Source organism: Lotus japonicus, chromosome 5, assembly GCF_012489685.1.
Source record: "Lotus japonicus ecotype B-129 chromosome 5, LjGifu_v1.2".
NCBI lineage: Eukaryota > Viridiplantae > Streptophyta > Magnoliopsida > Fabales > Fabaceae > Lotus > Lotus japonicus.
The window spans coordinates 53,449,366-53,466,288 of NC_080045.1; the positions used below are offsets into that span (position 1 = coordinate 53,449,366).

Sequence of the window (16,923 nt, forward strand, 5' to 3'; positions counted from 1 at the left end):
TTGTAGTTTTAAAATCCAAATTTTGATAAAGAGGTAAGGGACTAAGCTCATAGGCAGAAAACATATACCTAGCAAAAATAAGCCAATAAAGGTGATAACAAAATCAAAAATCCACATCCATCTATACGATAAACTAACCACCTTAAAATGGAACAACAAAAACCTCATGAACCAAAAGGCAAAAGCAAAAAACGAACCTATACTTGAACCAAAATCAGAAACCAAGAGAGACCTCAACACTTAGGGCGGTCATCACTCCTGCATTTATTTTTCTAGTTCGCCAGTAGCATCCTCGTCCCTACCGTCAAAAGTCAAGCCCACTAACTGGCCAACAAGTCGCGTCTTCTTGTCCCGCGTCCAGTACCCACCACCCAGAGCACCCCTTGGGTCCAAAGAAGCAAGAGGAAACGATGATGTGATTACGAACCCCCATAAACCACATCCAAATCCACACCGATGGTTGCAGACACCTGACACTACTTTTTTGAATTTTTGAAACCGAAAGATGATGAAGAACAAGATAAAGATAGGGATTTGAAAACATGGAAGAGGAAGAATGTGGTGTGTCTTAAATTGATAAGGATATTTTTGGATTTTAAAAAGAGCGGGTGATGTATTTGGGTGTGTATTTAACAATTTCCAATAGTTCAAGTCATTTTCAATATTTATAAGGCATATTATATATTTATTTTTCGAATTTACCCTTTTATTAAACATAAAAGATAATGGAATTTTAAAAAGTTATTAACTACGAAAGAGGAAATCATGAGAAATTAAAAAGACAATGGAAGTGGAGAGATAAATTAATTGAAGAGAAAAAGTTTGATGCACCGACGGTGTAAAGTTTTTTTACACCGTCAACCAATCAGATTTCAAGGATATGCCACATCAATTAATGAAATTAAATGAAAAGAGAGATTTTCTCACATCCTTGAAATCTGATTGGTTGACGGTGTAAAAAAATTTTACACCGTCGGTGCATCAAAATTAAACTCTTAATTGAATTAGTTAAGTTGTAAATAAAATTAATTTAAGCAAGTGGACGCGTGTGGCGATATTAACTGGATTATATGTTTTGTTTCGGATCCGCTACATTCTTATCTTACACTCTCTTATCACTCAACAACTGATAATCTCAAAATGATAAGCAGTTCTGCCTATCAAATAAGCACCTGCGCGTATGACATAAGCTTATCTGCTTATGTCTGATATATCCAAGTCAGTAGAAAAAGAACACGACCCTTGTACACACGCATCGAAGAGACCGAGACCAAGTCTCTCTCTCCACTCTCTCTCCCTCCTCTTCTTTTTCCAAACCCTAGAAATTCTCCAATTTCATGTTGTAATCTTCACAAAGCCCCTGAATTCCTTGCTATTCAGCTCTGATTTGACTGTGGTAGGTGGAATTGGAGTGATCATGACTTCTTTGAGCAGAGAATTGGTGTTTCTCATACTCCAGTTTCTGGATGAGGAGAACTTCAAAGAGTCTGTGCACAAGTGAGCCCTCTTTCTTCCCTTCTTTCTCTTTTTCACTCCATGTTTCAAATGCCTGCAACTTTTTGGTGTGGGTGGGGTTTGTTGTTAGAAATGAGATAATCTGTTAGGAATTTCATGTCAGGATTCAATCTTTGTGCCAATTGGATAGGGGTAATGCAACATAGATTGATTGTTCTTTGTTTGATGATGTTTCTTGGCTTTTGAAATGGGGGGAAGCAATTAGCTATGTAAATACACAAAATTAGTTAATGTTCTAGTGGTGATGACTAATAATCCTGCTCCTTTCATCCAAAAGGCAAAGGGTGTGTTTGATGCACATTGAGGTACAATTAGTACAAGAAGAACAATATAGTATAAGTAGCAGAGTCACAAGTCACAACATTACTTTAGTTCTTTGTGCTGTCCGATAATTGATGGTCACCGTATGTAGTTTTGAAGGAGAAAAGGGAAAGAAAGGATGGAGGGGGTGGGTTGAGGGAGACAAGGAGATTTAGAGGAGAGAGATATGAAGAAGAGAAAGAAAAAGTTGGTATTTTTTACTTTTAGATTATGTATTTTTTACTTTGGATGATGTTGTGTGTAGGAAACAAATTGTCCTTGGTTTAATGAATTACAAATTTAAAACTTTTTTTATGTGCTTCATCTATTGTTTTATCCCGTGCCTTGATCATTTTTAAAACCAATGATTGGACAAGGATATATGTTATGTCATTACGTGGAAACTGGAATTAAGATGATAAAAAAATAAATTGATGCTTCTTTCTCTTCCTCCTGTTACAATTTCCTGTTTCTTGCAGTGGTCGACCGTAAGAACTTCCATTGTTATTTGGCATCAACTTGACTGTTAGTTTAACTTTTCAAATGCTTCTTAACGCATGCAGGCTTGAGCAAGAATCTGCGTTTTTTTTCAACATGAAGTACTTTGAGGAAAAAGTGCAGGCTGGCGAATGGGAAGAAGTTGAGAAGTACTTATCAGGGTTTACCAAAGTTGACGATAATAGATACTCAATGAAAATATTCTTTGAAATCAGGAAGCAGAAATATCTGGAAGCACTTGATCGGTAGATGGAACTTTATATCATTTTGGATATATTTTTTAATTTGTCTGTGCTTGCTGTGAACCTTCACATTTTTGTCTCTGGTGTGTTTTTATTTAAGGCAAGACAAGCCAAAGGCTGTAGAGATATTAGTCGGCGATTTAAAAGTGTTCTCAACCTTCAATGAGGAGCTATACAAAGAAATCACCCAGCTATTAACTCTTACTAATTTCAGGTAATATCTTAAATATATTATCTTAACAGTAATCAGTGCCTTCTCTTGGCTGTTATGCAGATGAGATTGTACATCTGATTCATATCTCGAATCTCTGTGAATCTTGATTCACAACTCAGACAATTAAATGGTAAGCATGGTTATTGAGTGATATTTCATTTCATGTGACAGGGAGAATGAGCAGTTGTCTAAGTACAGTGACACCAAAACTGCTCGAAGCATTATGTTGATAGAGCTAAAAAAACTCATAGAGGCAAATCCTCTTTTCCGTGATAAGCTTGTCTTTCCTACCCTTAAGTCATCAAGACTGCGAACTTTAATTAATCAAAGGTACATGATTCAGCAAGTTTAAGCTTTCTTCTCCCTCCCTCCCTCTATTTAGCTACATTTTGTCATGCAATTCTTTGTAGATAGTTGGATGGTGTTTTAGGCTTTTAGCTCCCAATGTATTATTTTTTCAATTGGTAAATAATGGGGATTGGAAAGTTTTCCACACCTTTTTTTAAATCGAGTCTTCTAATCTGGATTTTAGCTTGTTATGCCTTGCCTTCTCTTTCTTGATCAATTAATCTATCCATATGCCTTGTCAATGCAGTCTGAACTGGCAGCATCAGCTTTGTAAAAACCCAAATCCAAATCCAGATATAAAGACTTTATTCACAGATCACGCATGCGCACCTACTAATGGTCCTCTGGCGCCTAGCCCTGTCAATCTTCCAATTGCTGCAGTTGCGAAGCCTGCTGCTTATACTTCAGTTGGAGCTCATGGTGTATGATACCCTTGCATTTCAAACAACTGGCTACTTGCATTTTCAACTTATTCACAATAATTCTTACTGTATTCATTAATTAATGATTTGCTGATATTGTTTTATATAGCCCTTTCCACCTGCTGCTGCAACTTCTAATGCTAATGCTTTAGCTGGTTGGATGGCCAATGCCTCAGCTTCATCATCTGTTCAAGCAGCTGTTGTCACAGCACCAACTATACCAATCCCTCAGAATCAAGGTTAAAATAGTTGTTGCCCTATTATCCTTTTTTTAAATGTAAAAATGGTTATCCTATTTTTTTCCATGATATTTACCCTAATTTCATGCATTCTTTTAATTTTGACTTCAATTCAAGGTTTGTTATCATTTGTTCTTCAAGAGTTGCAAATGTATTTACTTGGCTAAGTGAGCAGGAGAATAATTTCTTGATCTCGAATTTAGATATTCAAATAATTTCAGAAGATGTCATGGCTTAATCACCCTCATGTTTCTTTAAACAGTGACTATCTTGAAACGCCCTAAAACACCTCCGGCAACTCCTGGGATGGTTGATTATTGTCCGGGTCATTCTGTAGAGGAGGTGATTTTGATAAATTTCTGTTAAATTTAACTTTGCTTTGCATATTTTTGCGATGCGAAGAAATTTGTGTTATTTTGACTTTGAATGGTTGTTAACTCAAATCAGCATGGTTCATTTGTATAATTTCAGGTTTCCTATCCCTTGGCTCGACAAGCTTGTTCGTCACTAGACGATCTACCAAGAACGGTGGCTATGACTTTGCATCAAGGATCGTCTGTGACAAGCATGGATTTTCATCCTTCTCGCCATACCTTACTTCTTGGTATTGATTATCATTATTGTATTGGGTTTAATATCTTGGTTGCTAAATATGAATAAAAAATAGCTTAGATTTTTTTCTTATGGTATATATTTCCAATGGGCAGTTGGTTCCAATAATGGGGAAGTTACCCTCTGGGAACTCAGTTTGCGGGAAAGGTTGGTCTCAAAGCCATTCAAGATATGGGATGCATCGGCATGCTCATTACCAGTTCAGGTTTCATACTGTGCAATTTTTATTGTTCTACAGTACCATCAGTTGCGAGCCGGAACAAATAAATCTAGTCTAGCTTAAGCTATCATGGCCACTATTTATCATACTTGGCCATTACTCTTGGTGCTTGAAAGTTCAGAAATTTTGGAATTTATAGTTGAGTATTTTGCAGGCTGCTGTGGTTAAGGATGATCCTGTTTCTGTTAGCCGTGTCACATGGAGTCCTGATGGAAGTTTTGTAGGTATGTGACTGTATGTTTCTGAAACCATGTTGAAGCTATCAGGTTAATATCTGTTGAATATCTGTTAAGATTTAGTTTATTATTAGTCTTATCTCATAGAGATATAGTTAAGTTTTGTTTCTCTATTTTAGATTAGGATCTATTTAAATAGAGATAATATCTATTTAAAAAGAGATAGGTTTAGATAGATTTAGTTTCTTTTTATCTCTTTGTTAGTCTACATATATTGTAGTTTATAGTCAAGTATCATCAATGAAATATACAATAAAGAATTAAATATTTTATCAGATTCAAGTATATCTAACTGGTTGCTTTGCTCTAGGTGTTGCTTTTACTAAACATTTGATTCATTTGTATGCTTACACTGGATCAAATGAGCTAGCCCAGCACAAAGAGGTGATGTACTTCTCATAAAAAATAGCTGAAGTTTTTTTGCTGCTTGATTAACATTTCCTTGTTGATGCAGATTGAAGCCCATGTTGGTGCTGTAAATGATTTAGCGTTTGCTCATCCAAATAAACAGCCCTGTATTGTGACTTGTGGGGATGATAAGTTGATAAAGGTGCATGAAATCTACTTGTTTTCAACTTTGGATCTTGCCAAAATTATCTTTTTTTTCTGAAGAAGAAACTCTTACTAGGTTTGGGATTCAAATGGACGAACACTATTTACCTTTGAGGGGCACGAGGCACCTGTATATTCCATTTTTCCCCATCACAAAGGAAACATTCAGGTAATAAAATAGATATCATTATTGTGACACCTACAATTTTTTATGTTAACTTTTGGGAAGGCTATTGTACTCGCTATAATTTGATAGATATATGCTCTATTTAATATATGTACATGTGTAGTTATTTTCACATTGAACTTATAAAAGCGGCTTTCATTTATTGTAATCTTAGAAAATTACAGCCCCCATCCCATTTCCCATATATTGGCCCCTTTACAGGAGAAGATGTATTGTTTAACTTCTTGCAAGCTATATGTATGGATATAGTCAAACACACTAAAGGCTGCTAATGTTATTTTGCAGTTCATATTTTCAACTGCCATTGATGGGAAAATAAAGGCCTGGCTATACGATAACGTAGGTTCTAGGGTTGACTTTGATACCCCTGGTCACTGTTGTACTACAATGCTTTACAGCGCTGATGGAAGTAGGTAAGATGGATTTGGATATGGATGAGGGTAATCATTTCTTTGAATGCCATGTTCTATGGCTAATTGAGATTGTATTTTGTTGAAGTGTCTTACCATGCCTTCCAATTTATTTTCCCCACCTTTCTCCAGATTGTTTTCATGTGGGACAAGTAAAGATGGAGAGTCTTTTCTTGTTGAATGGAATGAAAGTGAAGGTTCCATTAAGAGAACATACAATGGATTCAGAAAGAAATCCGCTGGTGTTGTGCAGTTTGACACAACGCAAAATCGCTTTTTGGCAGCAGGTGAAGATGGCCAAGTGAAATTTTGGGACATGGACAATATTAATCTTCTAACAAGCACTGATGCAAATGGTGGATTACAGGTAGAGTATTATGGTTAACTGTTTAAGTCTTGTGGAGTATAACCACACTATATAAAACACCCCTTATCTGACTGTATGAATCTTCTCAGGTCCTTCCATACTTGAGATTTAATAAGGAAGGAAATATTCTTGCTGTGACTATAGACAATGGATTCAAGATACTTGCTAATGCTACTGGTCTTAGATCCTTAAGAGTAATTGAAACTCCAGCATTTGAAGCATTGAGGTCCCCTGTGGAATCTGCTGCAATCAAGGTATATAGAAACTTTATCTTGGTTCCTATTGCTTAGATCAGAATATGTTAGGAAAGGAAATAATAAGGCTATTTGGAAAGTGAATACTGGGAGAAAAGGGCCTAATAGTTAGAATGGGCGTGACAGTTAGATGTTACTAGGCTTGACCCAGTTAGATTAGTTATAAATAATAATTGGTTGTTTATGGTTAGGATAGGTTTATGCTTTTCAGTCTATCAAATTGTATATTCTCTGGGAAATTTTTCTAGTTTGTAAAGGGATTTTCCCTTGAAAGAAGGACATTCCTTCTTGTGCATTAGTAAGAATTCTTTCTGTAAATCTTGATATTTTCTTTTCTCTATTGGTGTGGGTTGTTTTCCATAACCTACTGTCGACGTTGTTTATGTCACATAGGTTGCTGGCTCTTCTGTTAATGTTATTCCTATTAACTGTAAAGTGGAAGAAGCTCCGCTGTCAGGCCTTCTCCAATTATTATATGAACCAGTTCCTGTGAACTTAATGATCATTATTATAATGTTAACACGATGACATTATGATTGTTTTTGTCCTTTTATTCTTATAGTATGCTTAATTCCATTATGCAATACCCCTTCCATTCCATGGAAACCCACCTTTTGGATACATCTGCTTTTCACCTTATGGGGAACATGTCCCCCTTCATATTGTGGGCTTACTATTAGATCCAAAAGATTTGCTTGAATCTGTTTTACTTTACCAAATAAAATGTGACTTAAATATTTTAAAATTTCTTATGAATTATTTACTGCATCTTAATACTTGTTTGCAACACATGGATTGGTTTTGGCCTTTTCAATCAAGAATGGAGCTGATCCCATTGGTCAAAGTGTAGAGAGACCAAGAATTGTGGAAGATGTAACAGGTAGAACTGTACCATTGCAACTGTCTGAAATTCTGGACCCTGTTGAATGTCGGTCAGTTACCTTGCCTGAAAGCACAGATTCTTTCAACAAGGTGTGTTGAATATTGGATATATGAGATTGCCATTATTCTATTGCAAACTGGGTGCTCTGTAGTTGCTTTAATTCTCTAATCCATATATAGGTTGTTCGACTTTTATATACGAATTCCGGTGCTGGTATTTTGGCCCTCGGTTCAAATGGTATACAGAAACTTTGGAAATGGCCTTTCAATAATCAGAATCCTTCTGGAAAGGTGGTTTTTAATCAAATAATTACTTTATGTACTTCCTCCTTCAGTCCTTTATTTTCTTTATACTATTCATTAGTTTTCCCTTTAAATAGATAGAGCACATGAGTCTGAAGTGTATGTGATTACAGGCTACAGCCAGTGTTGTTCCACGACATTGGCAACCACCCAGTGGTCTTCTGATGACTAATCAAATCTTGGGTGTCAACCTTGAAGAAGCAGTCCCTTGCATTGCACTCTCAAAAAATGACTCATATGTGATGTCCGCCTGTGGTGGAAAGCTTTCACTATTTAACATAATGACATTCAAGGTGTGTCCAGATATACAACCCTGACATTCCATTTAATTTTAGGCTTTTTGGTTACTTATAGTTTACTTTTTATAGGTAATGGCGACATTTTTGCAACCATCTCCTGCCTCTACCTTTCTAGCTTTCCATCCCCAGGATAACAACATTATAGCCATTGGGATGGATGATTCAACCATTCACATCTATAATGTCAGAGTGGCTGAGGTGATTTCCATATTTAACCACTTATTTATTTCCTTTCAGATCTACACTTTCTAAATAATCTCACACATTTCCCTCCTTTTGGGGGGGGGGGTATACCAGGTGAAATCAAAATTGAAGGGTCACCAGAAGCGAATTACTGGTTTAGCCTTTTCAACCAATCTTCACATCCTGGTTTCATCTGGTGCTGATGCTCAAGTAAATCTTTTGACCGCTCTACTTTCTTATAAAATTCATTCAGAGTGGCATGGGAAACTTTTATAGAGATGAGATAGCCCCTAATTATTTTTTTTGTAGATCTTTTGTTGGTTATCCTACTTTCCATTATTTGCAGTTATCCTTGTTTTTGTTAGATTTGGTTTTCAATTTAAAGGGCAACAGAAAAGCCTTGCTTTTGTGGACTCTGGTCTATTATGAAATTAAATAGAGATCCACTTCATTGGCATTATGTTACTCGAAGGTGCCAATACTTGGGTGCTATTCAAAATAATTTTCATTTTACTTCTATTTTGCTTTTACTCTATGCTTTTCCATTTTTGTTTTTTCAAAATTCCTTGTTTACTCTAATGGTCTTGTGTCTGTTTATTTAGTTTAAATCATGTTTATGTTGGATTCTTTTTTTCCCCGCATCTCTATCCAAGGATTTTTATGGTTAGGTTAAAGATTTTGTACATTAGTTGATGCAATCTGGTGCAAGTTTGTTGTTGGTTTTCTGCAATTAATAAATTTGTGAAGTGTCTCCTTTTTTTCCCTTCCTTTTTTTGTGTGAGAGTTGAAGTTGCCTGTCTTTTACTAATATTTGTGCCTCTACTACTGCTCTTATTAATTGCAGTGTTTTGCCCAGTAGGAAACATCACCTTTTGTTGTGGATATTTTTGCCTTTACTGATTTTAAGAATTTATATGTTGTCTAGCTTTGTGTGTGGAGCATTGATACATGGAAGAAAAGAAAATCAATTCCATTACAACTACCTGCGGGAAAGTCACCTGTTGGTGATACAGGGGTTCTGTTCCATTCAGATCAACTTCGCTTATTGGTAGTCCATGAGACTCAGTTGGCTATATATGAGGCCTCTAAGATGGATCGCATTCGACAGGTATGAAGTTTCTCTCACTATTGATAGAGATTCTTATAGCTGACAAAATAGAAATTAAGATATGCTTTTGAATTTTTTTTGCTGCAGTGGGTTCCCCAAGATGTTCTGTCTGCCCCCATATCATGTGCAGCTTATTCCTGTGACAGTCAGTTAATATATGCTACATTTTGCGATGCAAACATTGGAGTTTTCGATGCTGATAGTTTGAGACTACGATGTCGTATCGCACCTTCAGTATGCTTGTCATCTGCCGCTTTGAGTGGGTAAGTGCCAGCCTAGTAATAGCACTTAGTTTAATCTTTATCATCTAAAATCTTGAACATTTTTTAAGGTTGTTTTCGTGATATAATTTGGTCCAAAATTTCCAAGTAATTTGATACAAGAAATCTGTTTGCAGAAGCCATGCTGTGTATCCTCTTGTGGTTGCAGCTAATCCACTAGAACCTAACCAGTTTGCAGTTGGTTTAACTGATGGGTCTGTCAAAGTGATAGAACCCACTGAATCAGAAGGTAAGTGGGGATCTTTTCCACCTATGGACAACGGAAAATTGAATGGTAGGACAGCTTCTTCATCTACAACAAGCAACCACACTGCTGACCAGGCTCAATGATAAGATTCATTGTATTATACTAGCCTAGTTCCTGCCATTTGTAAATTTATCATCCTAGTTGTCTAGAGTTTGATTCACCAGTTTGTCTCTAGTCAATATTAGGTCAGCTTGGACATAAAATGGTAAATGTTTAAATGGTAGAAAGTGTTTGTATTACAGTTTTCAAAAAAGTGAAGTCGTTTTCATTTAAGTAACATACAAGCCCCATTCACATTTCTCCTCATAGAATGTGTTTTGTCTGTTGATATTTTCTCGGAGCGTGTGATAAAACCAATGGAATGGCTTCCTAAACATAGATGTAGTATGCAGTGATTTGGTGAAGAGGTCTGCTAATTAGTGATGTCTTAGAGCATCTCCAATGTAAAGTTCTTAGTTCTTATTTTTGAGTTAAGAACTAAGAATTGAGTTTTTAACCACAGGGGGCTGACGTGGAGTTCTAAGTTCTTAAAAATAAGAACTAGTTCTTATATAAAATGTTTTACATTTTGAGTTCATAGCATAAAAAAATAAATTTTTCTCTCTCATTCATTTAATTTAAGTATTGAATTAGCATTTAAATTTAAATCAAAGTTATATGGAAATAAAAAATATTAATATAATAGTATTGTGGGATCAGATGAGTAATGCTAAGAACTAAGAACTCATGGTTGGAGCAAAATTTACAAAGAGTTGCTTAAGCACATGTGGTTGTACGGATCCACATAAAATAGCATTGGAGATGCTTAGAGCATCTTTAACCATGTTATTCACTGAAGTATTTACATTTTACTTTTTACAACTCCCAATAATGTCACGTCATCTACATCATTTTATTAATTTTTACTCCAACCCAACAACTCTTAAAAGTTTATATAAAAAACTTATTTTATTAATTGCAAGTTTTATTTAAACCCTTTACATTTTTTTTTTGTTACACTAAACTTTTTACATTAAACAATAATAAATACAAACACAATTTTTATAACTAAATTGAGTATCTACTCTCACCTACCCTCACTAGCCATGTTAGAATTAAAAATATGCTCTAATGGTAATAGATATTGGTGGGACTAGTACTAGTTTACCACCTTGAACCAATTCTTAAATAAATGATAGTCTATGTCAATATACTTTGATCTCTCATAAAAGGCAAGGTTGGAGCCTTAGATGGAAAGATGTAATGTATTATTGTCACAAATTATTAGTGTGGACCTTGAAATGAGAACGCAACTATTGCATTATTGCAACCGTACCATCTCACTAGTAACCAAAGATAAAGTTCTATACTTAGAGAGACAACAGGCTGCTGGCTGGATTTCCACGATATCAACGAATTACCCAAGATAGCAAACTAGTAGTCAGCCTCATTATATCCAAAGAAATGCATCGGTGATAAGCTTTGGATAAGTTGGACAAAAAAATAATGTCAGTTAGGGATTTTTCAAATGCCAAATTAAATTATGGTTGAACCCGATCCGTCTTAGAGATGAGAGTTGTTTTATCTTTTATAATGATTATTTTCGCCATATCAATTGTCAATATGAGACTTCTCAATACATCATCTCACGTCTAGAGTTGGATATCTAGAGCGTAAAATTCGGAGGAAAGAACATCTGCATGTAGCTCATACATGAGTGGTCTCCAATACAATATAGTACAAATTCTAATAAGGGTGTGTTGAGAAATCTCACATTTACTAGAGGTATGGTTAAAATATTCCTTATATAAGGTACAACCATCTTCATCTCTAAACTAGCTTTCAGGGTAGATGTAGGTCTAATCCGAAGAACTTGATCACTTGATGTTAAGCTATATGCTTATTGATATTGTACGTAACATTGCAAGTGAATTTAATAGCAAAAGTGAATCTATTGCATGTTTAAATTAGTGTGATTTTATTGGACCAGAGAAAATAAGAATTAATGTGATTTATTCTTGAGGCGGCCAAGATGGAACGATGACAAAAAAAAACGTAAAAAGTGATAAAAAAAAAGTGATGGCCCCTTATTGTGATCTAACAATGAGGAAAAAGTTGAAACCCTAAATTATAATAATAATATGCAGTTGTATGCCGCTACTCTATCACATTACAATATTTCTAGATTTTTCATTCATATGGAAAAACATGGATCTCAAACAACGGAAGAAGTTCAAAGTGTAATAGCGTCGATCCTTCTTCTCCGACACATCATTTCTCTGTTTGATTCTTTTCATTTTCTTTATTATCTTCTACCTCTTGTGAGGAAATCTAATATGGTGAAGTGAGATGTCGCACCATGAGTAAGAAGCAGACGGCGGCCCAGATGAATCAATGACAAAAAACGTAAAAAGTGATAAAAAAAAGTGATGGGCCCTCATTGTTACACAATGAGGAAAAGTTGAAACCCTAAATTATAACAACAATATGCAGTTGTGTGCCGCTCCTCTGTCACATTACAATATTTCTAGATTTTTCATTCATATGGAAAAACATGGATGTCAAACAACAGAAGGAGTTCAAAGAATAATGGTGTCGATCCTTCTTCTCCAACACATCATTTCTCTGTTTGATTCTTTTCATTTTCTTTATTACCTTCTACCTCTTGTGAGGAAATCTATTATGGTGAAGTGAGATGTCGCACCATGACTAAGAAGCAGCGGCGGCGTGCCGCCGTGAAGGGGCTGAAGGACATGTTGGTTCAACGGTTCAATGACGGAATCTTACCGATCTCCACCGGGTCTCTTACATATTCAATCTAAGTGACGACTCGAACCATCAATACTATTGATTTCTAGGCGAACTTGCCGATCCAAGCCGGTTTTAATAACATTGTCCATTAGGTACTTTGTGATACTCTATACACTTACAAAAGATATGATAGTTACTCTCACATTATAATTTCTTTGGTTCTATACTTCTATTACAATAAATTTGTTTGTAATTGCTCTTCAGGATTATTAAAGGGTATCTTTCTTCATTCTTAACGAGAAGAAGGTACACACATTATTTATCTACAATTCTCTATTATTTATGAAGTCTCTTAGATACATATTATGACTATTCATTTGTGTTTCATCACAATTCAGAAATCTAAAAGGTATGAGCCCTAATTTATCAACATAAATCATAAGTTCAATTAGGATTTGTACTCTCTTCCTCTACGTGTTTTATTCAACTGTTGTTTTAAGAAGCTTTATGTGTTATGTTTTGGGGTTATTTGCGCCCAGTAGTGTTGGATTGGTGAATCCCGATATGGTTTTCTGAAACATGCACAACTGAATAGAAATTTGGAAATTGACAAAAGTCGTGATTTTCATGGAGAACCAATTTTTTTATGGGCTAATGTTAGTTGTTAATTGTTAGTAAATTAGTTCCTTCGCTAGTGTTTAAACCCTGACACTTCACCCTACAAATCCATTTATTTCCGTTAGTTTACCTTCCCATGGAGAACCAAATAAACCATAAACTTTATTTTAGAAAAGATAAACTTGTGAAATTGTGTGTTATTGTATATCATAATTTGAGATTTTTTTCTACAGTATAAAGTATAAATAACTATGATGTGCTCATTTGTGAAAATATTATTTAAAAGTAGTGTTAGGTATTCTTTTTTCTTTCAATGTATTTCCATAGGCGGCAGTCATGAGACTAATCATTTCGAGACTTGAAGATCACATTAAATGGGTAGGTCTCTCCCAACAAATCATACTCCATACACACGACCAAGGATGAAACTTAAGGAATTCAGTCGTTTACTATTTATGCTAGACCTTGTTGGTATATTGGGCAATCTTTGAGGTAATTTTTTTTATGTTTATAATTTACGATTTATATATTGCGATGATGACTGATAAATAGAGCCTATTTGAAAATTATTTTCATCATAATTATGGTTTTGATTTATAAACAATTTGAGAGGATAAATATTTAGTTTCATGATACTCTTACAAAACTATCAAATCTCATAGGCTCTACTTGCAAGGTTGAACATCACAATCTCTGAAATTAGAGTACTTTAGTCTTAGTGTGCTTTAATGAGAATCCTAATATAATAGGAGTATATTGATTTAGTGGGATGTTGACCACAATTAGTTTTCTCAAGACTTATTGATATATTATTATTATTCTTTTGAGAACAAATAATTTATATTAATGAAGAAGACAAAATATGAGAACAATCCTCTCATGTAGATTGGATGACAAAAGGTACAACAAGAAATTCCATTCATCCCAAGCCCAAGCAAAAAGCAATAAGCCTTGCCAACCCTTGAACTATTTTGGTGAACCAGACAGCTAATGCAGAGCCTCATTAAAACCCTCTTAGAAAAACCTAGTGGGAAAAATCTCAAAGGGAAAAAAGAGTACTCACACAAAAAAGTTAGCACCAAAATAGATACTAATTCAAACAGTGAATCCACAACCCTCCAAGACAACAGTATCAAAAGAAGCTAGTAATGACATAAAATGGGAATCAAACCAATCTGCTGCAGATATTAATTTTCATTGACGGCAAACCCTCTTCATGCCTCCTTTAATATACCACCCAGGACCATTATCCACAGCCAAGAGAGACCCAAGAACCTGTCAAGAATGAATATACTGGAGGCCAACTAAACAAGGCACCACAACTCCAATCTACCTTCACGGTTCTTACCTCTAAAAAATGGTCAAGAAATCTGCTTCGAACAAGAATAAAATTGAAGAAAAGACCTTTAAATTCATTCTTGTGGTTGCCAATCTACCTTCACGGTTATTGATATATTATTATTACCATATGTTTTTGTGTAAATGCACTGAGACATATGTGGATTTTGTTTGTGTTCTTCATATTACCTAAAGCACCTATAGACCCCTTGTGATTTTCTCTTAAAAACTTGTTTTCTAGAGAGAAAATTTTACAACTTCGAACTCTAGTTGAGTACATTATTATTTATCATTAATTCATTGATCAAAGACTTTATTGTTCGATCCAATCTACTGTTGAGAATTCTGCAAGTTTGAATAAGACATAAAATAAATAAGTATTACATTAGATAACAATAAGAGTGTTCAATAGTATAGAGGTATAAAATGACTCGCACACACATTGTCTTATGGTTTTGGGTGAAAGATTTGATGTCCTTCAATAATAGGCCAGAGTTTACTCCTTAACCCATGTGGTTATAAAAATGAACATGTGCCTCTCATGTTTATAATCAGGATAGATACTCCTCACTCTCTGATATCTAAATCATATAACTTATAGGCTCTAACTTATATTAATACAATTTTAGTATTTTTTATGTTTAAGATTAGTGGGAGTGCGAAAGTAAAGGTTTACAAGATATGTTTGAGATGACGTCACATTTATCATCACATCTCTTTTAGCATTTTTAAAATGCTCGAGTCATTCTTTGGAATTGCTTTTTCTATTCTTCTTTTTTATGTTTTTCCACATCCATAATTATTTGTATGTAATATGAGCATGTTAACATATATGATATATATCCCCTAGATATTATCTTCTAGGGTTAATATTTTTTTTTGAAACTTTCTACGGTTAATATTAATTAATCAGAATGTGTGATGTTTGAATTATTAATATATCACCAATTAGTAAAAATAATATTTATTATAGCGTTTAACCTCTTGATGAATATTAAAATTGGACATTTGTTATTAATGACTTAAGATATGTTGTGTCATTCACTTATAGTCTGTTGGGACTTGGGAGGCTTATGCCCTTGTCTAATCAGTTACAAAAGTGCTATCCCATTAGACATTTTGTGATACTCTATGCACTTATAAAAAAAATATGATAGTTTCTCTCACATTAAGATTCCTTTGGCTCTCTCTTGACAAAATCTTTGTTCATAATTGCTCTTTAGGAGGATCAGCAAAGAGTCTATTTCTTCATCCTTAGTAAGAAGAAGGTACACATGCTATTTTATCTAAAATTATTTATTACTTGTGATTAGACATGCTATATTGTGTATCTTCATCTTTAATATTGATCTTAGTTGCTCTCATAATTTTCTTATCCAAACCTACTATAATAGAAATACTCATGCATGCTATTTTGGCCTAACTAGTATTGGTCAACTTGCTATGTAAGGGAATAACTTTGTTAGGACTAGTTAGGGTGTGTTGTAAAATTTTTAAAACTTATTTTCTCTCTATCGCTCTCTTTAAATATGTACTTCTGATTCAAGAGGATCGTTTATTTACTTGTGATGACTAAACTTCTTTCAACATATTCTCCTATATATCTTCGGAGAAGAGGTGATAAATCTTTTTATAGGTAATAAACTTCTCAAATAATTGTGGATGGTTTCGTATTTGATTATTGCCACTTTGGTTAATGATTGCGAGACCACTTGAGTGTCAAAAGGATCATGATCTCTAATGTGAAATTTCTCTCATATTTTTTCATGTTAAAATTTTATGTTTATTTATCTCTTCACATGTATGCATTAGCCAAGTATAGGTAGAACTCTTTACATGTTTATGAAGAGAAAATAGATGCAAAATTTTGTCATGTGGGAACATCAGAGAAGATCTCAATCTGGTGTCTAACACACCTGAAAGTTAATAACAGAAAAAAAAAGTTATAAATGTGATGTTTTTTATAAACAAATGTCAATTGTTAATAATGTTTGTAAATTAGTCTCTCATCAGGATTATAAATTTATAACTCTAGACCCTTCACTCTTCATATTACTCAACATTTGTGTCTCATAAGTCTTACAACTTGAGCTCACCCTAAACTCATAAATGTGATGTGATAAAGAGAAAAAATGAGTGCATCTATGCATGTGAGAATGTTGTTACTAGTAGTGGTAGATGCAACATAACTCTACACTTAAGACATGCATTACATTGACCACACACAAAAAACCGACAACGAGATGTGGGGCCCAGAAATATAACTGGCTCAGCGCGTGGATTTTCATCCTCGGAAAAAACAAACCATGAACCATATT

General features: G+C 34.5%; 1 protein-coding gene across 1 annotated transcript; it reads left to right on the forward strand.

The window, feature by feature from the left end:
* The first annotated feature begins 1,232 nt into the window (after window positions 1-1,232).
* On the forward strand, window positions 1,233-10,230 carry LOC130717277 (topless-related protein 3-like). Its single transcript, XM_057567450.1, has 24 exons — window positions 1,233-1,497; window positions 2,379-2,558; window positions 2,656-2,769; window positions 2,941-3,099; window positions 3,365-3,539; window positions 3,649-3,778; window positions 4,041-4,120; window positions 4,250-4,382; window positions 4,486-4,595; window positions 4,765-4,834; window positions 5,157-5,230; window positions 5,301-5,396; window positions 5,475-5,567; window positions 5,871-5,998; window positions 6,128-6,362; window positions 6,452-6,616; window positions 7,436-7,588; window positions 7,679-7,789; window positions 7,915-8,094; window positions 8,170-8,298; window positions 8,398-8,493; window positions 9,209-9,391; window positions 9,479-9,654; window positions 9,789-10,230. Exons 1-24 carry the CDS (start codon window positions 1,418-1,420, stop codon window positions 10,000-10,002), a joined length of 3,264 nt encoding a protein of 1,087 aa, XP_057423433.1. The 5' UTR covers window positions 1,233-1,417; the 3' UTR covers window positions 10,003-10,230.
* The last annotated feature ends 6,693 nt before the right edge of the window (window positions 10,231-16,923 follow it).

Bases quoted from the DNA above. Each gene is read 5' to 3' on its own strand.
- LOC130717277 (XM_057567450.1), top strand. From the start codon at position 1,418: ATGACTTCTTTGAGCAGAGAATTGGTGTTTCTCATACTCCAGTTTCTG. The intron at 1,498-2,378 runs GTGAGCCCTCTT...TAACGCATGCAG, and splicing joins TTCAAAGAGTCTGTGCACAA to GCTTGAGCAAGAATCTGCGT. The intron at 7,589-7,678 runs GTGTGTTGAATA...ATCCATATATAG, and splicing joins GCACAGATTCTTTCAACAAG to GTTGTTCGACTTTTATATAC.